This window comes from Colletotrichum higginsianum, chromosome 5 (genome assembly GCF_001672515.1).
Source record: "Colletotrichum higginsianum IMI 349063 chromosome 5, whole genome shotgun sequence".
Lineage (NCBI taxonomy): Eukaryota > Fungi > Ascomycota > Sordariomycetes > Glomerellales > Glomerellaceae > Colletotrichum > Colletotrichum higginsianum.
This window is the reverse complement of record NC_030958.1, coordinates 5,031,437-5,055,872: the sequence shown is the minus strand read 5'-3', so window position 1 is coordinate 5,055,872 and position 24,436 is coordinate 5,031,437. Positions and strand designations below refer to the sequence as shown.

The 24,436-nt window shown below is 52.1% G+C and overlaps 7 protein-coding genes across 7 annotated transcripts; 5 read left to right on the top strand and 2 right to left on the bottom strand.

The window, feature by feature from the left end:
* Positions 1-2,466: 2,466 nt before the first annotated feature.
* CH63R_08395 (Major facilitator superfamily transporter) lies at positions 2,467-4,350 on the top strand (the record flags this gene model as incomplete). Its single annotated transcript, XM_018303369.1, has 5 exons — positions 2,467-2,475; positions 2,523-2,911; positions 2,977-3,060; positions 3,125-3,308; positions 3,364-4,350. The coding sequence occupies 5 exons, from the start codon at positions 2,467-2,469 to the stop codon at positions 4,348-4,350; spliced, it is 1,653 nt and encodes a 550-aa protein (XP_018158147.1).
* A 189-nt stretch (positions 4,351-4,539) lies between these two features.
* Positions 4,540-8,554, bottom strand: CH63R_08394 (L-ascorbate oxidase; the record flags this gene model as incomplete). Its single annotated transcript, XM_018303368.1, has 7 exons — positions 4,540-4,699; positions 4,762-4,937; positions 5,015-6,124; positions 6,172-6,274; positions 6,639-6,820; positions 6,877-7,152; positions 7,211-8,554. The coding sequence occupies 7 exons, from the start codon at positions 8,552-8,554 to the stop codon at positions 4,540-4,542; spliced, it is 3,351 nt and encodes a 1,116-aa protein (XP_018158146.1).
* A 731-nt stretch (positions 8,555-9,285) lies between these two features.
* Positions 9,286-9,551, top strand: CH63R_08393 (uncharacterized protein; the record flags this gene model as incomplete). The annotated part of the gene is made up of 2 exons (XM_018303367.1): positions 9,286-9,431; positions 9,503-9,551. The coding sequence occupies 2 exons, from the start codon at positions 9,286-9,288 to the stop codon at positions 9,549-9,551; spliced, it is 195 nt and encodes a 64-aa protein (XP_018158145.1).
* A 2,414-nt stretch (positions 9,552-11,965) lies between these two features.
* On the top strand, positions 11,966-13,348 carry CH63R_08392 (Udp-glucuronosyl udp-glucosyltransferase; the record flags this gene model as incomplete). The annotated part of the gene is made up of 1 exon (XM_018303366.1): positions 11,966-13,348. The coding sequence occupies one exon, from the start codon at positions 11,966-11,968 to the stop codon at positions 13,346-13,348; it is 1,383 nt and encodes a 460-aa protein (XP_018158144.1).
* Positions 13,349-16,114: 2,766 nt separating this feature from the next.
* CH63R_08391 (Protein kinase) lies at positions 16,115-18,047 on the top strand (the record flags this gene model as incomplete). Its single annotated transcript, XM_018303365.1, has 3 exons — positions 16,115-16,966; positions 17,024-17,423; positions 17,488-18,047. The coding sequence occupies 3 exons, from the start codon at positions 16,115-16,117 to the stop codon at positions 18,045-18,047; spliced, it is 1,812 nt and encodes a 603-aa protein (XP_018158143.1).
* Positions 18,048-18,308: 261 nt separating this feature from the next.
* Positions 18,309-18,775, bottom strand: CH63R_08390 (uncharacterized protein; the record flags this gene model as incomplete). The annotated part of the gene is made up of 2 exons (XM_018303364.1): positions 18,309-18,398; positions 18,527-18,775. The coding sequence occupies 2 exons, from the start codon at positions 18,773-18,775 to the stop codon at positions 18,309-18,311; spliced, it is 339 nt and encodes a 112-aa protein (XP_018158142.1).
* Positions 18,776-19,820: 1,045 nt separating this feature from the next.
* On the top strand, positions 19,821-21,236 carry CH63R_08389 (Protein kinase; the record flags this gene model as incomplete). The annotated part of the gene is made up of 5 exons (XM_018303363.1): positions 19,821-19,827; positions 19,890-20,086; positions 20,117-20,749; positions 20,805-20,957; positions 21,021-21,236. 5 exons carry the CDS (start codon positions 19,821-19,823, stop codon positions 21,234-21,236), a joined length of 1,206 nt encoding a protein of 401 aa, XP_018158141.1.
* Between the last annotated feature and the right edge of the window lie 3,200 nt (positions 21,237-24,436).

Genomic DNA, 24,436 nt, shown 5'->3' with positions numbered 1-24,436 from the left:
GACTTCACGATGTACAGTTCAGCGAATTGAAGCATTTGCTTTGTCTCATAATCCTGAGAGATATCCTCACTTTGCGCTTGACTTTTTGGTCGACGAGACCGATCTGTTGTACAGTTCCTCATCCGCATGAACCTGGTTCAGGGGGCTTGTGGGTCTACGCTTAGCTTTACCATACGACAACCCCGGATGAGTACGCATCGGGGGCCGGGCCGGTTCCACCGGTTGCAGCGAATCGTGCTGTCCACGGCATGACGACGACACCCACCCTATTATTCCTTCTGTCTGCGTTTTGGAAAGAGAGAAAGAGATTATACTTGAAAAAACTGACCGGTTTGATGGTCAGCATTGATGGGGTTGACGTGAAGCTAGACACACCTGAGAAGGGCCAGCAACCCAGAATCAGAGACAAAAGATTTCTGACCGTGCACTGTCCGGGCCACCTTCACAGTTGCAGACAGACACACTACTGCCCCATGACTTATCTGGGGTCTATCAGTATGGATACCTAAACATCAAAAGGGGAGAGGGGGGGGGGGGGGGGGGGGGGGGGGTTCACAGTGATATGGGCAGAGCAGCCAGCCTGGCATTGGCAACTGTTCTTTTCACGTTGCCAAATGATGCTAGTACTTGCACAGTGGACGCTTGAGAAAGGTACTGATAGAGTCAAGCACAGGTTCAGGAAAAGACTCAGGTCTTTTTATACCCCCCCCCCCCCCCTGGTGATTGTCTGCTTGCCTTCGAAGACTGACATCAAGCCCAATTCGTGGTGGGATCAAGGCTTCATTCTGAGAAACGGGTTAACCAATCTAGAGCAAATAGCCTCGCCGACAATGTCGGCCCCAGGGCAAACCAAACAGCCAAAAGTGAGACCGAGATTCGGATGGGAGCACGTACACACAAACATGTACCCGAATTTTGGAGCCCCAGATAGGGTTTCAGGCTAGATGATCTAACCCTGATACTGGCTGCTATCTAACGAAACAAGGCTATTTTGAGTTCCAGCAGCTGAAGCGCGTGCGTACTTCACGGGGCGAGGCATCCGTTTCACGGTTTTACGCTGAGGACTATGACAACCCGAGAAAAGGATGCCAAGAGGTTGCACCTCAACAATCAACATGGGAAACACAAATGATCCTTTTCCCACTCTTTTAACAAGCCCCAGATATGGACTCTGCGGAGCTCGGCCACTTACCTAAGTACCGGAATAGCAGCGCAGATGAGCAAGCCATTGCGGTGCCTGTGAGTACTGAAATCGGTGATGAAGACTGTAGAACGATGCTCGAAAAGCCGGCCGGCGGGTAGCTCTGTTATATGCATTGAATCGCAACCCCCAAAAGGCCAACAAAGACTGCGTCGAGACTATTTCCCAGTCAGTTGCGTGTGACATGGACATGTTACGTACGTTGACCCAACACAACAATTGCAAGGTTTCCAGGCCCTTTCCACTTGCACAATGGCTAATCGAAGGATTCGAATGTCCGACTCAACAGATTCCGGCCCACATGAGGACAAGCATGCAGCACCCATAGGCCAGCAGTTGTTCTCATCATACGGCATGGTTCTTTCAAACGAACAAGGTACTTCGCAGTGGCAAGAAGCAACACAATCGTCGGTACTTCAACTGCGGTCCGAGATTTTGTTATTATTTGACCTCAAGGCGAGTACGTGTACTAATGTGGAGATGAGGATCTGATCCTTGGAATATGCCACGGCGGCTCTGCTGGGCACGATCATTGAACATATGCCAAGTAGAATATCGAGCCAGATTGTGACTGGGTACAGGGATCTCGGTCAACTTCCGACTACCAAGAGAGGTCTTGGTGTCTCGGAAATCTTGGCCTGCCGCGATGACCCGTAGCTTTATATCAAGTCATCGTCTTCAAAACATGATGACCATGCTCCACTCTGCACAGCGCACCTCGCAATGATTTTTTGACTTCCATCACAGTAACCTTGCCAGATCCCCCGGTCCCTCCCGACATTGCTTGGGGCCAAGGAACCCCAGCCGTGAGCCGGCTCGGCCTCCAGTCTCGAGCTCTGCCCATTCCGTGCGTTTCGCGGCTCTGAAAAGGTACATGCCGTGGCGCCCAGCCATTTCGACTTCATCACGAATACTTCCTCCCGACAGACGTGAGCCCGCCCGCAGAATCGACAGGCGCCCCGGTTTTGCTCAACTCTCTCTGCTGATGCCATATCCGGAGCTTAAATCTGAAGAGTTCTGCTCGGTGATCTGTGGAGTCTTTCGAGGCGGGGTTTGGATGGCAAAGGTCTTGGTCCTGATGTCCTAGGCGAAGACTCTGAGGATCTGGGGAGAGACCCGCTGGCCACGAACCATGGTGAGCGGAGTTACAGGAATATGGAGGCGGGGTCTGGGGAAAACTCTTATCGAAGGCGGAGAGGTATGGGGAAGCGAAGCGAGAGGAGTCGTTCAGACGGAACGTGATGGGCGACGCGCCCTAACCGGACATGGGCTTCGTAAGTGTGGTTGACTTTCAGCTAACACGCATCCCTTTCTCTATAAGAAGGAGCACCCGTTCTCCTATCTCAACAGACAGCGTTTCTGGTTCATCGTCGGTCGCCTCCCTCACCTGTGTTCCCGTACTGCCCTCGTCATTTCACAAGCAATGGTCAACGAAGAGAAGTCCTCGCCCCAGCAGGGCGGCGGTCTCCCCCCCTCTTCTACCGCCATCGAGAATAAGACTGCGGACCAGGTCACCAAGGACCCGTCTATCATGGAGGCCAACGAAGCCAAGGGCGAACTGCTCCCCACTCCGGAGGAGCAGATTGATGCCTTGGGAATCCCGAATTGGAGAGAGCTGGAGAAAAAGGTCGTCAAGCGCCTTGACATGACCCTCCTACCTTGCTTGTGGGTTCTGTATCTGTTCAACTACTTGGACCGCGCTTCAATCGCGTAAGTTGCAACGAACCCGTCCCAATTCGCGATGACACAAAATCTGACTCGTTTCCCGCCTGCAGACAAGCCCGTCTTAGTTCCCTGGACGAAGACCTTAATCTTGAGGGCTACCAGTATGGCACTGCTGTGTCGATTCTCAGCGTCGGGTAAGCATCAACCCATTCTTGCCGCTTCTCCCATCAAAGGTTGGCTCTAACACGAAACAAAAAGTTATGTCCTTGGCCAGATTCCTTCCAACATGATCATCGGAAAAGTGCGGCCCAGTCTCTACCTTTGCTGCATGGCTTTGATCTGGTCTAGCGTGTCAGCTGCCACTTGCGGTGTCAAGAACTACCAGGGACTCGTCGCAGTTCGATTCTTCCTTGGTGTAGTGGAGGCTCCCTTGTTCCCCGGTGTAAGTTTTCAGATTCGGACTTTCGTCTCTCTAGTGATCCTCTAACCCCTTGCAGGCCATCTATGTCATGTCTTGCTGGTACACTCGCAGAGAGATGGCTCTACGCTGTGCTATCCTGTACACTGGCCAGACGCTTGCTTTCTGCACAGCAGGTCTGATCGCGGCGGCCGTGTTCGGAACTCTCGAAGGGAAACATGGCCTGGCCGGCTGGCAGTGGCTTTTCATCGTACTCGCTACTGTCGGCGCCGGTCTCGCGATGATCGCCCTGTTCATTCTTCCCGATTACCCAGACTCGACCACCGGCAGCGCACGTTGGTCCATGACGGAGGATATGCGCAAGGTGGCTGCCGCCCGCATCCTGGCCGATCGTGTGTCCACCTCCGAGGCCAAGGCCGGAGTCTGGGCCGGACTGAAGATGAGCATCTTCGACTACAAGATGTGGTTCCTCGTCGGCCTGAACATCGGTATTTCGGCAGCCTACGGCTTCTCCAACTTCTTCCCGTCCATCGTCCGGGGGTTCGGCTACAACAGAACCATCACCCTCGTCCTTACGGCGCCGCCCTACATCTTTGCGGCCCTTGGGTCTCTGGTGAACGCGTGGCACTCGGATCGAACCAAAGAGCGCGGCTACCATTTTGCTGGCCCGATCGCAATTGGTTGTATCGGATACATCATTTGCCTGGCTACCGCGGACAGGAATGCCAGATATGGCGCGAGCTTCATCTACGTGGGCGGCATGTACATCGCCAACCCATTGGTTTCCACGTGGACGTCGAACACCATGGGAAGAACGCCGGAAAAGCGTGCCATCTCGGTGGCGCTCGTCAACGTCCTCGGACAGATTGGTAACTTGATTGCCCCCTACTTCTTTGACGACTCCGACGAGCCGCGCTACCGGCTGGCTTTCATCATGATGATGGTTATGGGTCTTTTTGCATGCGCGAGCGCAATGGGCCTGAAGTTCTACCTCTACCGCGCCAACAAGAGGTTGTACCGGGACGCTGTTCGGAACGGGACGGTCTACAATCCTTACGTTATGTAGAGATATCTGGACTTTCTTGTTGCCTGAGAATGTTCTGTGGGGGTCAAAGATTTGCGTCAACTCAATAAGAACTTCTTGGAACAACGAGGCTCAAGCTTTGTACAGATTTCAACACTCAGTCTTGTCAATTGCCAATTCCACACTGTCTCCTATAGATCATGAACTACCGGGGTTGTAGCTCGGCAATGATCACGAGTGTCTGTGCCGACATCGAATCATCAAGGGTACCTTTTGCCAAATGAGATACACCTTTTGTTTCGATGGCCATCCTTTGTATTCCTCCACTAACTCGAGATCGAAGTTCCATAGCAGCTTGGCCATAATGATACGTAGCTCAGCATAAGCCATGCTAGTGATTCCTAAATTAGCGGATGGTGAAGTGAGAGTTATCAGACTAAAGGTTTGTCTTACCTCTTGCCGATGCAGTTCCTCGGACCAAAAGAAAATGGCTGACTCGAAAATCTGTCATCATCGGGGGATCCCAAGGCACTCACGTTATCTAACCATCGCTCTGGCAAAAAGTCTTCGGGGGTTTTCCAGTTGTGTTTCGAGTGACCAGCCGAGAGTGGATGTACGCCCACCGCCGTCTGTTCATAGAAGTTGTGAGATTCTGATTTCAGTCACGAAGATGAACTGGGTTCCCAAACGAGAGAATGGGACTTACACCGCCAGGTACCCATCTACCTTCGATCTCCTCACCAGTACCAGGCACGAACCGTGGTAGAGTACTCGGGCTTGGGGGGTAGATCCTCAATCCTTCCTCGATCACCGCCTTGAGGTATTTCAATTCCGCAGTCGAAGCCATGGTGATTTCTGTCTCGATCTGGAATGCGTTTCTGATCTCCTGCGCCAACTTGAGTAACTTGTCGGGGGCGTTGCACAAATGGAACGTGATCCCAGAAAGCGCCGTAGCGGTGGTGCCGCTGCCCGCCACAATGAAAGCTGAGGCCATCCTGACCAGATCGGCGTTGCTCAGGTCTGCCTGTGGGTTTTCCAAGATGTAGCTCATAAAGTCGCTTTTGGTATCCGTGTCTTGGAGCCGCCGCTTGACTTTGGCGGCTGTCAGCTCCCCGTGTTTCTTCAGCGCGAGTTTCTGAGCCTTGGGCGCCAGCCATTCCAGCCAACTCTCAAGGCCGTAGTGAATCGCAAACTGATACCTCACGATGCCTTTGGCCCTAGCACCAATGACCTGTAGCCATGGTTGAGATGCGTCGTCAAGGCAGCCGGCAGCTTGTCCAAAGGCCAAGTCGCTGATGATGTCGAACGAGGCTAGACTAAACCATTTGACCAAGTCCTGGGGAGCACCCTTTGTGCTAGCGTGTCGGAGCTGTTCCACCAACTTGTCGGCATAAAGCTGAAGAGTGTCCTCCTGCTCCCTCAAAGCACGTTCGCTGAAAGCTGGAAGCACGGCTTTCCGCAGTCGGGCGTGTGGCTCCTGGTCAGCCGTTACAATGCCGCCGTTGCGGATTGCGGGGTTGGTGATTCCCGGCCCGGCGATTCCGCGGCCGTCAAAGCATTTTACGAATTCGGGTGAACGCTGGCCGTAGATCTTCTTCCATGCCGTGGAACTCGTATATGAGAGCTCGTCGGGTGCGATTCTTATGACTGGGCCGTACTGCTCGTGCAAGTCGCGGATCCGCCAGGCCAGATTTCCCTGTAGGTTGACGAGGTTCCAAGGCAGTCTAGTGACTGCCCATAGGCGAGGTCCGGGGTAATGCCGCAAGGGATGGAAGCAGAGGTTGTAGATGGCACGATGGACAATGAGAAGCGTAGGCTAAATCATGTTAGTCCGCGCCCGAGGTGACGAACCAGGTGACTAACGCAGATGACAACCAGTATGACAACAATCCCAAAATGAGAGTTGCAAGCGGCAGAGCACGCTTCTATCAACGACTTGAGCCCCGGCATTTGATATTTGGTAAAGCTTGGCACTGTAAACAACAAGGAAGTAGTAGTTCAACGTCTCAGCCGCTTCCGTTTCGAAAGCCGAATGCCAAGCAACACGGACCGGGTCGTCTTTATATTCATCGCGGGGGGGACGTTCACTCCGCATTTCACGAGTCAGGGATCATGGTTGAAGTGCAAGTGGTGAGCTCACCTCCTGAAACGTGCGTGAATGTGTGGTCAGCAAGATCCTGATTTCAAGCTTCAAGGACCAAAGATCCTAGCTGCGGGTCCCTTGGAATTGCGATATGCGTTGCATCATGTCCCTCGGTAAAAAAAAAGTGCCGGCTTCGACTGCAACCTCGATAAGCTCTGTTTAATTCTCTCTCTATGGGTATCTCTACTATTCTTCCTCAAAGAAGTGCACCACTGATGGTGCGAAGGAGGCGTTGCCATTAACATTTCCTCCGTATTGTAAATAGCCAGCCACGTCGGCGGCGGGAATGGTAACGATGTCTTGGTAATCTCCCATGACCCAGACACTTTGCATGCCCATCACCATGTGCTGCAAGATGTGGCAATGGATCTAGATTCTTGTCAGCTCACGTTCCCGTTTCCAAACTGCTGTGAGATCGGACTTACCATCCACACGCCCGCGTCTTCCACGCGCAGGCGCCAACCTCTCCACCCAGAAATGTCCCCCGACTTGGTCTTCTCTGCATACCTGTACAGGTTTGTTGTGTCTCGCTTGACAGGGTTGTAGTTCTTCAGTCTCTCTTCGTTCTCGGTGGCGTTGTAAGTCCCGTTCCCACTGCCGATGTCCCAGTAATGCCCGCCGTGAGCATGCAGGGGGTGGAAGTCAATCCCACCACCCCCGTTGACAAGGGACCCTGTGTTGTGCCAAATGATTTCAAGTACCTGCCGCGGTGTCAGTCCTGGACTCAGTGCAGAATGTGACGTCTTCTCATGAACTCACCTCGCCCATTTTTGCCGGCCAGGTCAAAGTTGTTGGATCCCAGCCGCCGTTGTTGATGGCGGCAGTGAAGTTCGGGATTGCAGACGGGCCATTTTCGTAAATGTTGATCAAGTAAGGCTGGTCTCCAGGATAGGGCGTCGAGGTCTCGTTCCATTGGAGTCCGTTCATCTCCCAAAGGATTGTTTGGGTTGAGAGTTGACGGTTGTCAATGTGGATGTGACGCGTGACTTCGCTGGCCTTGGGGAAGTTGTTCGGCTCCAATGGCTCCAAGGCGTACTCGGCCCACTCGAAGGACTTCCTGGAGAATTTAATCGGAGGTGCGGCCGGCGCCGTGGTGATCTGCGGTTCCGCCTTGGAATATCGAAGGACGCCGTAACCGTGGTAAACCTGGGGTCGGTCCTTGGTCTCCAACTGAATGAGGTAGTCGGTCGTGCCGTCGAGTTCCTCTTCGGTTTTAGTTTTGAAGATGGCATCAAACCGTTGGCCTGAAGACAGCTGCATAAAATTCTCGGTGTGAGGCTTGGTGTAGTGACCGTCCGCTTCTATGATGGTGAAGTTGTCGTGGCCGACAATGCTCATCTGGACCATCGATAGAGCTGTGGCGCCGATGAAGCGCATGCGATAGGTCTTGCCGGGCTCGACATCGATTACAGGCAACTCGCAACTCCCGTTACCGGCCGTCTCCCCGACGGCAACGCCAACTCCGTTTATGAGAACAGCATTAGTTTCGCCGGTCCAGGTGAAAGGTGTTGCGACCAAGTCCTTTTCGATCCGAGAATCCGTTTTGTTGAAATAATCCGTGAGAAACACGATCCGTTCTTCGTCGTAGGCATAAGGGGACTCTGCTACATCCTCAATGATCAAGGGTCCGGAAGCCGTCATTGCCTGGAAGCCGACGTGCGAGTGGTAGAAGTAGGTCCCGGATTCGGATTGCAACGGGTAGACCTCGTAGTCAAAGAAACGGTCGGGAGGGATTGGCCATTGAGTAGCCGACGGGCTACCGTCCGAGAAAGGCGCCATGCGCATACTCAATCCGTGCCAGTGGATGGTGGCATTGTGGTCCTTCATGTCGTTGTAGACTCGGATCCAACTCCTCCGTCCAGGCTTCAGCCTCAACGTTGGCCCGAACAAGGTGCCATTGATGAGCGCGGAGGGGCGTGTCTGACAAGCGATCGAGACATTTTCGTACGTCAGTCTCAAGACTTGGTCTGGCACGAAGCTATCACCATGAGTATGTCGACCTCCGTAGTGTCCAGGAGGACCGTGTGGCGATTTGGGCGGTCCCCAAGCACAGACATGCGTGAGCAGAGCGAGAAACCAGACGAATGAAAAGAGCGACGTCATGATGTCCTGAGCGAGCAGGAAGGAGAAGAAGGGAGAGACAGAGGATGGCACTCAGCCAAGAGGGAAGCATGGCCGCAGTCTAATAAATTACATTCATGCGACTGCCCGCTCGCCGACCCCTCCTCACACAACATTGTTTGTCTCGCAATCAAACATGTCCGATTGGCAGCGTTTAGTTAGCCCGATACGCTTCTCATTCCAGCATGATCGCAGACCTCGACTGGCCCCCCTCACCCTCATTTCAGCGAATAAAGTTTCGGCCGTTGGGAACACCAGCCGAGGCGTTCCCCTTCGGCGGTGCCGACACGTTGTCGGCGCTGCATTCCAGACAGCCCTGTGCCGGTTTGGGTCCTTGATGTAAACTCAAAATCCTGCCAGGATACGGCAATTCCTCATCAAGCGTGCAAAAAAGAGTTAGAGGAAGAGTGGGGTTCAGCGTTGGCAATGCCAACTGTCGTGGAATAGACTTCCAGGCATCCTGGTCCTTATTTCAAATTCGAATTAAGCCTGTTTGTTTGTTTGACCAAATGTCAAACCTCGTTTGTGGGCGATTGATATCTCTCTGTGGGTTCTGCTTCTGTTTCCCTCGTGTCCGGAATCCCCGGATATACTACAAAGGATCTTCTTGAGATCTGCGGGCGCTGTAGATTAACTTATAGTCCCAATTTGTTGATCGCACCGCGCGAAAATGCCAGCATAACAAAGAAACTTATTTTTTTTTGAGTTTAATGATGGTCTGCGGCCTCAGCCGAACCCATGTCCAAGCTTTGCGGAAGACACTGACATGCTATGGACTTCTGGGGCGAGTGCCATTCCACAATCTCTTTCATTTCGGCCATTCAACGAAGTGTGCACAGCTTCAATACTTGGCGTGCCGGTAAGATGAACAGTTCTTTGGGCCAACTTAGGCAATTACTGATTCGATGACCATCATGACTCATGGATCAGATTAGATGGCCTGGGATCGCGTCAGCCCTACTATCCGTTGTTATATTAAAGTCCAATTGTGACTCCAATCATACGAAGACAAAAGCAACCATGTTCTTAGACTTTTAGAGTGGACTGAATTGTAGCAGTTTGTCACTAGTCAGTCTGTTTGTGATAGAGTCATTCAGGTTTCGAAACTTATGCCAGATGATGTCAGTCTGCATCAGTGTCAGGTCTATAAAGAACCAAAACGCCACTCCTTTTCCAAAGCTTGGGAAGGACCGTTGAAGACCTAAGAAGTGACTTTCCAGTACCTAAACTTGGGCAGGATGCTGAAGTTGAAGCCGCTTTCCGGAACCTCAACATACTTAAATCGACCGCGGTGCTCCCGTCCATCTAAGCGGGCCCCATCAACATCTCTGAGACGCTCCAAAGATGAGGCCCGATAGGACACTTGTAGTAATTGGTTGAGATGTCTCTTTCATTGTCTTGGGGGAGAATCCACTGAACAACGTGGATCTCTTCGCATCTCATGATAACGCCAGGTATGTCTGGAAGTGTGGTTTGATCACCGGCTAAGAAGATGTCGTGGCTGTCGGTGGAATAGGCTGCATGACTCATTCCTTGACTGATTTGTATTTGAGAGTAATACGGGCAAGTGAACGATTTGCACTCATGATGCCTCCACTGCGTGTGGTCATTATAGCTTTCCTCATCTATAAATCCAGCTCCAACATGTGGCTGCTCGATCATCTTTTCTCATCCCATTGGCTTGATGAGATAGTTCAAAACCGCGAGCGCCCTGCTAGTATGTTGTTGAGGTATTCATATCTTGCTGCAACATCCCGGTTAAGGTTGTGCCGGTCAATGTCAACCCGGATCCGTGACAGCGCTCTAGATTGCCAGATGCGGTAATCAGAGGTCGGCCTTCACATGCATGTAAAGGATTGGCCTCCTAACTCAAAAAATTTGAGAACCCTCTCCTCCGCCATGCTCTTGGTGCTGAATTAATTGGATCATGGGGAGAACACGGCAAGCAAATTAAGCGACATCTTGAGGCTAAGTATAAAGGTAGCCCTCCAATGCGAATGGTTGAGTGCGATGCAGCTCTCACATGAGTTACGTGGCTCAAGCCCGCCAACGAAATTAAATCGAAAAAAACATATACCATCATGGGTTGTCAGAGTGTTACAGCAGAAAGCAACTGATGGTTAAGTACGTGAAAAAAGGGGATGAATTTTTCGCCGATGACTCAGCCTGTTAGTCGGGGAGGCCCATAAAGGTCAAGCGTGTCTGTCCATGGGGTTGTGTTCGGCCGAGAGCGGGCGATGAGGCCGGGCGGAAGCATTATATTACTAAGAATGACTCTTCTCTTTCATTCGCGGCTCGCGACTCGCGTATTTCGCTTTCGCGAACACCTTGGCACATGATTAAAACGCTGAGGCCACGCTCGATGTGACTCTGCATGTTTTTGCGGTGAAGAAGACTGCGTTGATTGGTCGCAACCAACGGATGTACCTTGCCCTTTCTTCAAGGGAGAGAGTGTCACATTCTCAACTTCACGGAAGAATAGCTTACAAAGTGTCAAGCACTGAGACGATGAAGAAAAGGAGTTTTGAACGCAAGTCAGACAATGTCTGCCAGGAATTGTCTGTCAGAAATTGCGTCTCACAACGTCAAGAATGCGTCCTTCCTCGGCAGCGACACGGTTGGCAGCTATCCCCTGAGCTGTCACATAAAAGTAGAATAAAACAGAGCACACTGGCGACGGCCTCAATATGCCAATCGTTCGTCCGAGTTGTTCGTATCACCGAATAGTCAAGATTGATGACAAACGCGGGCTGCAGGCAGTAAGACGCCAAGAATCAGCATCCCGTAAGCTACGAAGGATTGGTGGTTTCAAGTCACTGCGCTATTCTTCCTATTCGTTCTACTTGTCGTGGATCATCGGTGGCGATGCCAATTGAGCGCTATGGCGCGACATCAATGGACTGTTGAACACGGCGTGTGGGGTCAGCTTCAGGGTTGAATATCCAATCCTTGGTCGATGCTTGGCAATCCTGATTGGAGGACCTACGTTATCCAAGCACATGCTTTGCATTTCTTTTGTGCGACTGCGCTGTCCGGTATCACGACCACCAAAGCGAGTCGCGAGTCGGAACAATACGCCGTCAAGCATCAACCATCTCCCCGTGTATTGTGCCCACTGCCGAATCGCGTCAGCAAAGAAGATGAAGCAGGCCGCATCAGACCCACACCAAAGCCGCCATAATCCAACCCTACGTCTCGCATTTATCCACACTTCAATGATGGGAACTGAGTTGCTTACTGCCATTTCTTGCTTGCTCTATAAGCAGGAAGGATATGGGCCTTCTGAAGAGCTGGGAGGAACGTCGATATAATATCCAAGAAATCCCACTCATCCCCTTTTCTGATCCCTGTGCCTTGTCTTCACGGGCCTTCTGAATCATCGACTTTTACATCATGACGGCAACCTCTGTTCGCGACACCGAGACCCGCTCCGGTGGAAAGCCCCTAATCCTTATTGCGGCTTTCCCCGGTGAAGGACACACGAATCCTCTCGTAGCCATTGCAGCCCATCTTGTCAAGAAGGGGTATGAAGTTGCCTTCCTCACGGTGCCGAGCTTTAGCGGCAAAGCTCAAAACGCAGGGGCCGAATGGATTCACACGGACAACCCTTTGACGGACGCAACGTTCCAGGCCCTCGGCGCCGCGGCGACCCTGCCTTCTGGACCCGAACGTTTTGCTGCCCAACTCACGACCGTCTTCTTGGACAACCTTCCAGTGCGGACCCAAAAGACCGAAGAAGTTCTGGCACAGTTGAAGGCTAGAGACCCTAGCCGCCAGATCATTTTCATCGAAGACGTCTTCAACTGGTCGTTCATGCCTTTCAGGTATGGTCGACCTCTACCCGACGGCTTCACGGATATGCCCAAAACCATCGGTATCGGCGTCGCCCCTCTTATGATGGAGAGCCGAGACACCGGGCCGGTCCCCCTCGGCCTGCCGCCCGATTCCACGCCCTCGGGCCGTCAACGAAACCAAGCTCTCCAGGAACTCCTCGAGAAAGGTCCCATAAAGCCCATGATGGATGCCTGGCAGGATGCAATGAGGAAGACAGGGTGCACAAGCATCCCCGAGACGGGTTTGTGGAGGTCTTGCTACACAGCCCACGATGCCACCCTACAGCTCTGCTCTCCCAGCCTCGAATATCCAATTTCCGACCTGCCGCCCTCGGTTGACTTCATCGGCGTGATGCCGCGCAACATACCCGATCCGTCCTACCAATACCCCTCTTGGTGGTCCGAGGTCGAAAGAACGCAGAACATCAAGTACCGCCACGTCGTTTTCGTGTCCCAGGGCACCGTCAACCTGGACTACTCCGAGCTTGTGTTTCCGGCCATCGAAGCCTTCGCAGATAGGCATGACGTCCTCGTCGTGGCGGCGCTGGGCGTTCGCGGTGCTCATCTCCCTTCGAGCTTCACCGTGCCTCCGAACGCACGAGTTCTGGACTACCTGCCCTACGACACCATCCTCGAGTATTCTGACGTTTTCATCTCCAACGCTGGGTACGGCTCCCTGACGCACGCTGTGCGCAATGGCGTCCCCGTCGTTCTTGCGGGTGAGAACGAGGAGAAGGTTGAGGTTACTATGCGCGCCGTATACGCCGGGCTCGGCGTCAGCCTGGCCACACAAAGGCCAACTGCGGAGCAGGTCAGGAAGGGAGTTGATCAGGTGTTGAGAGACACCAAGTACAGAAAGGCAGCGATGAAGTTGAAGAAGGAAAACGACAGCATGGACGCGTTGGCCGCTGTAGAAGAGAAGGTAAAGGAGCTGACGTTGTAAAGGAAGACACTGAAGATGGAGACCAATATCCCCCACATGAAAAGCTTATTAAATCAGTAAATTCTATTGAGCTTATTTTTGCATGGATAGCCGCGCACTGAGCCCTAGTAGAACACATGTTGATTCGCAGCAGCCTAACTGCAACTGTCTCCATTCGTCGTTTTGATTAAGAGTGACTTTTTGCGTGGTTATGCTCCAGGCTAGATCCATGTTCTCAGATGGAGAAGCGCTCAACAACGATTTCTGTTATCATTAACATTCTAGTGGGAGTAGAGGGGTGGAACCAAGAAACATGACATGATTTGGGTTGACCCTTCCTTATGATTATCTGTATCAGTCGAATGTGCATTAGGTCGCAATCATGATGAACTTTGGCTGGTGATCCAAATGGCCCAGATTTGGCGGGGTTGGCTTTGATTCAGCTGATAAAATTGGCATTCGATTAACACAACACTTTCTTGGAAAAGAAAAGGTTCCTCACAGGACGGCGTCACAGTCTTCTCAATACCAATCATTGTCCGCGGTTGCTATATTCATGGAGTGGAATACTTGTCTTCAGTGTTGATCTTCAGACCGTCAGCACTGGTCGAGCCCTTGCCAGCAAGATGGATACTCATAGCAAAGCATTAATAATAAATCGCCCGTGTCCGCGGCTCCCATGACTTCGCTTCATGATGCCATCGTGCTCTCTAATCATCATGATTTTCGCAAGAGTTTGCTTAGGCAGACGCAAAGGTCATACCAACAAGTGGCGGCATTTCATCACTGTGGTTGTTTTGCATTAGTATTTCCCTCCCCTAAACTGTGAGCAGACTGTATAATACTGACTCTGCAGCTTGTCGATCCACCATTAATCGTGATTTTGAACTTGTCTCTCTTCAACTGCAAAAAAAAAAACCGTCACTTCTTGTCAACTTTGTGATAAACTTTACTAATTCAAACAAACCTGCACTGAGTATTGTCCCGGATAGTTTCTGTCGAGGTACTCCTTCAACTGACTGGAGCTGACTTGGGATGCGGATATAGAGGCCATTTGAGTGCCATCGAAACTATTATGCCATTCAACCTTCGACGAGGGTGTGTTACGTGATTGCCGAGACATACTCTAGTTGTTGATGACGTTGCCGATGGTTCTAGATTGCTGTGAGGCCTGGATCGGGACCGGACTTGATTGCTGTCTCTGTTTTGTGTGGACATTCGCATACATTTGTTGAGAAACGAAGTGAACAGTTAAGAAAATAAATGGAAATCTCGTGCAGGAAGAGGGAGAATATCGTGTGGGTTCTTCGTACACTTTGCCCTTACCCCTACAGAGGGAGAAGCAAACATGAAGACGACAAAATTTGAATTTGTGTATGACAAGTCTCGCTGATTGGACAGCAACGATCATGCGGGCAGGGCAGATTCGGATGACAGGCGAACCATTGCGACCCAGCCTCTCTCTCTACGCTGCCTGGCTGCATGCAATATTGGCTGTCTGCATGAGGGCGGTGCCACGGCGACCATCAGGCTACTTGAATCCTGCATCAGCTGCGGCATCCTGGTGACCGGTGAAGCTGTGCCGCTCGCCACCTCATGATTTGCCACGTTTTCACCCACCCTCGCGACACAGATGTGACAGGGCGGCTTATCGCCTTCTATTTTTGGGATGTATAACTGGAGGACTGGAGTGCCCAGGGGCCAGAGTCCGAAGTCCAGAGGGCTGACTCGTCAATGGGCTTTCTGTCTCACATCCGCGGGCTTGGAAATCCCGCGCCACTTCCGGCCTCGAGTAGTAAGAGCAGATGCTCCGATTTTCAACTCTGGTTGGCCATCATCTAAAAGCCTTGGGTCCGTCATGTTGATTGGGGTGATCGTGATCAAAGGTCGAATGGAGTCGAGTATGGAACGACTTTCACAACATCCTGATGCATACGAACACGATATTGCCTGGTTGTTGTCCTTTCAACCCCATTGTTTTTATCCAGAGCGTCTATGTTGAATGCATGTGACTGCGGCCGATCCTAGTCTACAATGCAGACTCTCTTATGCATGAAGCCAACCAGTTGATTGGGCTGAGCATCGGTGGCCTCCTTGCCGTCCAAGGAGTCAGACTTGGTCTGTTGGCCGCACGTGTGATGCACCAACTGCGAGCCATCCTGGGCAAAGTCAACGGGCCTACCACGAAACCGCCCAAATTCCAATGTTCCATTCCCGAATAGACCGTTTTCCTGTTGCCTTGCCGCTTCTGCCTACTCCTATCCCCCCCTCGCCAGGTAAAATAAAACCAATCGAGCAGAGCAAGCCTGCTATCTGAAAGTCATTGCGTATCGACGAGGCTTTCCCAAACTGGCTGGGTGTGGGTGACAGATGGGCTTAAATGAAGACAAGGCCAGCAAATCAGGCGTGGTGACGCTACTCCCTCTTCTTGGGCCCAAAAAGCAAAAAAACCTATTTGAATGCTCGTTTGCCCCGTTTTTGCAGATCATAGGATGACATCGCAGGTTGACTTCGGCTCTCTTCATCCACGTCAGTGTAGCACCTGCACTTTCATATTCTCCGGTGCCTCGTTGTTCCCTCTCACTTCGAGCCTGCAATTCGTCATTTATCAGGGCCACAAGCTTGTGAAAAGCCCAAGATTCGCCTCAGTAGAGCTCAATATTGTGTCGATAGGCTCAGGGTGGAAGCAACCAGTACAGCCTCGTTCAACGACCATCGGTAAGGCTCATCGTCTCGTGACTCGCAACATGCGGTTAACTAGAATGCTCCAGTTGCCGAGTTACAATCATGGGAAATCAAAGTCCCCCTGTTCAGGGCCTCGTCCAGGGGGGTAAGTTGATCCTGGATGACAAGGGAAAGGTCTCGAAGATCTACGACAGGGGAGAGTCAGCCCGATTGAAACGAGCACCAGCCAAACACGACGAGACATCTAAGAAAGGCAAAGAGAAGCGCCTCGACAAAGCATCGCCCGAGTCAGATCTCATCGAGAAGATTGCTGATGAGCTTGACGAGGCAAAGGTTCCATACGTTCTCGAGCCTGACAGGATGTTCATCCCACACAGCAAGCTTACGAAAATCCTCACGTTCAGCCGGATTCGTAGCGTCGTACATATCCTGAAATGCTTCAGTGGTGAGAAAGACAAAGAAGCCATCTCACGGCGGATCTTTTCTGGAAACCCCGAAAAAGGAAAGGCTCCCTGCGTGAAGCTACTGGCAGTTCTCATTGGAATCAACTCGGCGGAGCTTATGGCCAAACACATGCTGTCCGACAACATGTCAGACATATGCTTGCCGATCCAAAAACTCACAGTCAACGGAAAGCAACAGCTGCGTTGCCTACAACATGGATTTCACAGCGAGTTTAACAACTACCGTCGACAAGACAAGCGCGAAAGGTTTTCTCAGTGGTCTTACTTGTTGAGTGCGCCATACATCACAAGACAGAACAACCTTCACTCGCACTATGTCCTTGATACTGGCGATGTCTTCCCCATGGACTTTGAGTATAAGGTAGAGCAAGAGGCCAGCACTGAAACAACCGCCAAAGGCTCTGGAAGCGATGGAAACACGTATGGGGGGTTTAGCGAAGTCTACAAAGTCAGAATCCATGAAGGACACTATGACTTTGGAGAACACGGTGTAAGAAATCTCTTTGGCCTCGCCATTTCGACTTGCTGACGATTCGAGTCTTGTCAGATCCGTCACCCGCGAGGCTACTTTGCGCTCAAAAAGCTCACGTCCCATAACCGGACGAGCTTCAATCTGGAGCTCTCGTCGCTAATATTCACGGGACGTAACTACAAGAAGAAGAACATGATTCAAGTCCTGGCTACATTCGAGGTGGTTAATCCTGCAACTACAACCTCAACGTTCTACCTGCTGTTTGATTGGGCCGAGGGTAGTTTGAACAAGTTCTGGGAGAGCAACCAGACCCTAGTCGGTGACAAGAGCCACTGTTTGTGGATGGCAAACCAGTTTTACGAGATCAGCGAGGCACTTCAATGCGTTCACAACGATCACGCACAGACGATGCGGTACTTGGAGGACCGAGATTCAAACAAGGACCTGTACGGAAGACATGGTGATATCAAGCCAGGTAAGTAAGCACCCGTGATAGTTCGTAGATTTTCTCAACACACGAACTGACAAACATGATCCAGGAAACTTTCTCTGGTTTCATACGAATAGCGCCCCTGGTCTGATAGCCTTGTCGGACTTTGGGCTAGGAAGGTTGCACACCCAGGTGTCCCGGTCAAAGCAAGACCCCAAGAACATCGAGAGAACGGCCACCTACCGCTGTCCAGAGTTTGACCTACCGTCGGGCCAGGTTTCACCAAGATCTGACATTTTCAGTCTCGGCTGTGTGATGCTGGAATACGTTACCTGGTTCATGATGGGCCTGCATGCCGTGGAGCAGGTCTTCCCCAGCGCCCGAAGTGAGCGCGACATCTACGGGTTCGACTCCGACGTATTCTTCTCCGTCAGAGACAACAACGCCGTTCTGAAGCCGTCCGTGGTGTCGTGGATCAGAGGCTTGCAGAGCCACCCCAACTGTTCTTGGTACATTTCGGACCTCCTTGACACTATCGAGACCGGAATGCTGGATCCCAACGGAGCAACAAGATTACCGGCGAACCGGCTGACCAAGAGAATGAGGGCTCTTCTGGCGACATGTGAGACCACGCCTAACTACTATCTTGGGGTTCGATCAAGAACTTGAATTCGGCAGAGCACTGAGATCAACGTCACGATGCACGAGGATTCACCACAACATCGTTGGACCAAGGTATCAATTGATTGCGACTTTCTCTAAAATCGGGCCCTCGACCACCCTCCGAAGTATCGCCACAGGCTGATCGCAAGCTTTCCAACTGCTCCCGTGTGATATCCATGGAACAAGTCCGTTAAGTGTATGCGCTCGCGCAGAGTGTCTGATAAGAGGTCTGGTTTTCTGTTCTTGGTGTCGGATTCGTCTGCTAATTCAGTCGTTGTAGTGCAATCTCACGCGCTGCTCAAGCTGAGCCAGGTCGTCCTTGAGTATTGAAGCTGTTAGCGAAAAGAGGTCGAAATTCTAGGAAAGGAACTGGGAGTTTTTGTGTACTTTTTTCATTGGTGTGGGTAGCATGAGAATGTATCGGCTGGCTCTCTCCTGGTATCGGGGATCGGTTAATCGATGCAAGGCGAGACCAGGGAATTCACACTGCTGCGCTTTACCTTGACTTGGTACTTTCCTTCGCCATAAATAGAATCAAGAGAGTTCTTCAGCTTCCGTTGATCGAGATATTTCGCCCTCATCAGCTGCTCGTGCGGAAACGGATTCGCCGCTTTGGGTGTTGGTGCGGATTTCGGTAACGAAGACGATGACGCCTGCCCAACGGCCTTCCCCCCGGTGTCTTCTTTAACTTCCAGACGGTTCTTATGGCTTGAATTCTTCTTCAAGAAGGCCATGTTGAGCGACGTGACGTAAGTCGTCGATGGGACCGGCCCAAGTAACTCTTCACAGCGTTTTTGGCGAGGGGGCTTGGAGAGCGGTGCTCAGCTTGGGGCCATGAGAATCAGAAATGGATAAAAGGTAGGAAGTGCGGGGGGGACCACACGCGAAACGAGGGCGACGACTCGGCGGCTCTGCGCCTCGAAATCGTTCGGTCACCCGAGCAGGCGACCAATCCTGATCTCGAGGCTCACTCGCTTGTGTCTTGCATGATGCATGATGCGCATCCCAATGGGAGGCGGACAACACATGCTACATGAACACTGCCTGTTGCTCCACCTCCCGACTGATTCTGTCGACAGAGGTGCTTCCGTGGCTGCATGTACTTTGACGAGAGACCAATCGATCTTATCTTCGCCCCCGCATGTGAGCACGAGAGGCATCCTCCGAACAGCGTAGGCAGTCTGCGAGGCAGGTGGGGAGATCGCTACAACTAGGTGTTGGGAGGACAAAGTCTAGAAACAAGAGATGATATAACGCTTGGTGACTTTCTCAGATTTATGTAATTCACTTGAAGCTCCTCAGGTTGTTGTCTTTGCCAGAGTTTGATATCTTTACCTCCCGCGAGGACCACCAGTTTGCTCTTTCACGTAGACAACTCGTTGGGGTCATCAAATCCCTAGCATCATCTACGAAAACTAAGCCACTTCAACTTGCAGACAGCTTACTTCGGACGAATGTGAGATTGGGGAGAACATGGATCTGCCGATTCAGAACAGAATTTGGATGACATCGGACTTGGACTTCTTTGAATATGGAGAACGGAAAGCAGTCGTGCTTCGTAAGCTGGAGGGTGAAGAGGTGAGTAAGAAATCAAATACAGGAGGTCCATCTTGGCTGACTAACACGTGATAGTGCACAAAAGATGTTCTCTGCACAAAAGAAGACTGGGAGAAATGGTTTGACTCTGTAGGTGTTCCAAGCCCATTTGAAGACACGATGCTGATAACGATCAGACTTCGAACACGTCTCCAGAAGCGGAACCGCTCAAGTCGGGACTGAATGTGGTGTGGGTGACCTGAAGCCGTAAGACCCCTATTATGTTTGACTATCCCTAATATCTCCTTGTAGTCTATGCAGTCGTGGCCCTCCTGTCTTTGATGAGAGCCCAGGGCCTGTGCAAGGTCTTCCGTTCACGAGGAATACGTGGAAACGACTCACCAAAGACTTCCATGTATCTCTCAACGTCAAACGGGCGATTTCCAGGCTGGTTCCGTGTTTTTCGTCTGCTCGCGACTATGATTCAATTTCGGGACAAGTCAAGATGTGTAAGTCCTTTGCAATGTTGTTCACCCCAGAGCTCTCAACTGACCGACTTGGAAGCCTTCACGGCACGAATGTCGGCAAGTTTACCCGACGATTTGGTCATGTCCACCACGCACATCCCGGACACCAACTCAACGTTTGCCGTCGTGTATGGATGCAACGACGGGCAGATGGGAGACATCGAGAGAAGAATACGGAAAGCAGACGGGCAACTCCAGCACCCATTGCTCATCCCAGGGATATTCGCGGAGTTGGAACGAACGCGGCTGGTAGAAAAGGCCGAAGAGCTTTTGGACCATTTCGCCCTTCGGTCGGAAAGGTTGAATTCTATTTCCAAGGCAGAACCCTGGAGCACAGAATCCGACGCGGACGGCAAAAGGACGCAGGAACATCTGAAGCTCTGCATGGAAAGTCGAGACTTGGTCAGCCATATCTCGGCGGTGAAACGTCAACTGGCCAAGCTGTTGAAAGAGATGGCCGTTGTGGAACGGGATAATAAATCACTCAGGGTTGACAATATGCCTCGAGAGCTTGTGAGAGAACCGGGGCTACTGGACACTGGGAACAAGATGAGGACTCGGGTCGAAGATATCTTGATCGAGTACGACGATAAGATTGACGACTGCAACATGATGATCTGCAACATGTCACTCGCCATGCAGACTGTGAGTTATCTCGACTGGTTCCAGCCCGAACCCACCAGTAACTGACTTGGCACAGGTCTGGAATCACATTGCAAGACAGGATTCGAAAACCAACACGAAGATTTCGCAAGCCAACGCGGCGATTGCGGTCCAGACGAAAGTGGAGAGCGCACAAATGAGGACCATAGCGCTCTTGACGATGATCTATCTTCCTCTTTCCAGCGTTGCGGTACGTTGTTGACGTTGCCAACCCAGCTTGGCTATCGTCGAGGTATACTGACTTCTGCTCCAGAGTATCTTCTCGATGGACATGTTTAACTGGGAGGCTATTGAGGGGCAAGTCATCGTATCGAAGCACATCTGGCTTTTTTTTGTACTGGCTATAGGGCTCACGATGATCACCGTCGCCGCCTGGTTCTTCGGGACGCGCCGCGAGAAGGCCATGGCGGCCAAGTCGGACGAGTATTTCAACTCGCCGCAGAGAAAAAACACTTTGGAGTATGTTTAGACCAATTGGGATGACTGTGTAGTAGTATTGGGGGCGGGGAAATGCAATCATCTTTTCATTTCAAAGTCCGCGGACGGCAAGTATGTGCAGTAACGCCTGGCGAGGTTAGACACTCCAACGCCGTATGGACAGTGTAGGCGGTAGAGGTAAGATTGAGACTGCGCCTCTGCTTACCCAAGTTCGTATGGTAGGCGAGTATCTCTTTGAGACCGATGACAACAGTTGGGTAATCAGAAGCGCAGTTGTCTCGTCTGGAATCGCTAGCTCCAGAGGGTTGGGGGGGTAATGCTGTCAGAATACGGGATGAGGGCAGAGGGTGTATGACCCAGAACCGAACGGCGATTTGAATGTTCGTATAGAAAGAAGCGAGAGTACATGCAAGATGGCGCGTACTTGGACCCAAAATTAGCGGGAGATGAATAGCATGGCGACAGGCCATGGCATGGCAGGATGGGCGGAATTGGGTGCTGACACAGAGGGTGATCGGAGGCCGCGAATCGCAGTCCGCGGTCTCGAGGTGGATCCGTCGCCATGCCGCGGAGCCGAAATGAAGGTGGGGGAGGCGCAGTACCGACGGCGGTGGAGAATGACTAAGGAGAAACTTGCTACGGATCCCCACGAATGAAGCGCAGACAAGGCATGAATAGACACTCAGTGGAGCGGCCACGCCGAGGGTTATATGGTGGTAGTTATGAAAAGTGGTGGCACGCGTTGGTATGAACAATTGGGCGACTTCAACAACGGAGTAGGTGAACAGGGAGTGAACTAAACGAATGGAGGTTGACGGTGACTAAGAGGGTAGCCGTGAGTACCTAGCTTGAAGAATATTATGAAGATGTCTTTGGTGGACAGTCAATGCCGGGCAGCGAGTTCAGCTTAGGAGGGGATGGGCTATTCTTAACATTTCGTTTCGACGAGTCCAGATTGAAAATTTTCGGCGTATCACCAGGCCCATGTTCGTCCCACAGGTCCCCACGGCCCTCGGCTTGTGGGACCAGGAATCCCAGAGGAGCGGATCCGGATAACGGGCATGGATCATGTATGTCCGTGGATGAGTGGATGGGTGGATGAATGAATGGTGGGTGGAAGGATTGTTGAGCTTCCATGAAAAGGGGGGTGACGTATGGAAGGTAGGTACGATGTATTTCAGGATACGGGTACAATTAATTCTATGTACGTGTACGTGTACGTGTACGTGTACGTTCAAGAGGTAGCGGAAGAATTCTCGGGCCGGAGGATGGCAAGCGAGAGGACCCGTGCACCCGGTAGCGGTATGCGGCCTGGGGGTGTTAAGCTTTCCTGAGACTAGTGTGGCGTTCAACCAGGGTGAGCGAACGAGTCTACGAGGGGCCGGGACCGGGACCGTCGTCGAAAGCGCCAAGCGTATCTATCCATCCCCTGGGTGCGGTGCTGCTACGCTACACTACATGATCTGCGATGCTGGGACTCCCGCCGCCCTTGCTTCCCCTTCCTTGGCCTTCTATTGATCCTTCGCCAAGCTGGTCGACTGCATTGAGGGGTTCCAGTTCCAGGAGAGAATGTTCCGTGTGCTGCCGTTGCGGCGCGGCCGAGGTGACGATGGACACAATGCCATAATGTAAATCAAGGCTCCACCCACCCGGACAACGGCTTGCAAACAAAGAGACGGGCAGCCTCAATGGCGCCGTGACACGCCTGCCTTTCCCCTTGTGTCCTTGTCAAAGCACCTACCTATTCGAGCATTGTCCTCTGTCCTTGAACGGCAACCGACACAATGCACAAGGAGCTGGCCGCTGCACAAGGTAGGTACTGTAGGTACCTCAGGTAGTGTGCATGTAGCCAGACTGATAGGCAAGGTGGTGGCAGGCGCCGAGAGCAAACCCCCTATGCTTGCTCTTTCTTCTCTTTCTTTGACCTCGACTCCCCCCCCTGACATCTGATACTGGATCCCTATCCGCATCCGGAAAGGCTTCTCTTTCAACCACTTGTTTAGTTATCCCCCTCTGCCGTGTGTATCTCACAGCAGAATCTGGACCTGAATCCAACCCAATTCTCGACCTCGGCCGAGATTGTTCCTCTTCTTTCTCGTCTTCCATGCATCCTTTGTGGAGGAATGGACCGACGACCACAGCATCCCATTCATTCGTTACATTGCCTTACTCCTCGTCCTCGTGCTACCGATGGTTGGCTCACACACTCTCTAGGCCAGGATCGCGCCGCGTTACCGGCACAGAAACATTCGTCGTGGCTCCGAGGCCGTTGAGGGAGGGCGAAGCTTTGTGCCCCCCATGTCCGTGTCCACAGTCCACGGCCATGCTCATTTTCATTTCCACGTCCTGCGCCATTCTCTAAGCACCATTATTAGTCCAGCGCTACCTTGACAACCCTGGTCACCCTACCTGCCGATTTACCCACCATCCCGCGTACCCAGAGCCATGCGCCCCCCCCCATTGACGACGACGACGCAACTCACAACCCACAACCCGCAGCTTTCTCGTCCCTTCTTCCATCGCCTCTCATACATCGTTCATCTCCAGTCAATCTTTTCCAACTGCGATGGCCTTGCCTCATCGACATAAATCGTAGCCTACGTACTTACGCGTACCCCCCCAGCTCCACCACTTCCCACCTTGACGCGCCCCCCCTTCTCACACACCATGGTACCTGGGAGGCTCCCCTCCCGCAAAGCCTTCCTCTCCCCACCCCACGAGGGGCCCCGTTGGAACCATGTTCATCTCTCTTTCTCCCAATGTGGAAACGGTCATGTTCGTGGTGCTCTTCTGGCGGAGGCCGACTTTGCCGTAGAGCCGTCCGTTTAACAATGGACAGACCATGGTGGATGGACCATGGCCCGAACTGAAGCTTGCTTGCTTTGCCCCCCATCGAATCTGCCATCTCGGCCCAAACCTTGACGCCTATTCCTATCTCGTCTTGGCTCGTCGTCGCCGTCGTCCCAGTCCTTGTCACCTTTCCACTCTCGCTTCTCTTCTTCTTTCGATTCTCCAGAGATACTTGTACCGCGCTTGCAATGCTTGTTTTTTTACCCTTCCTCCTACGCACTCTCTGGCTTGATTTCTAGCTCGTCCCCCCGCCATTCGCCTCCTTCACGTGTGCCAAGGAAGGCCGTTGAAAGTGCTTCCCTGCTCCTCGACTGGCGATTCCTTGCCTGCTTTCCTCGGCCACGGACCTCCACTTTTCGTCCGATCTTTGACTTGCCTTGG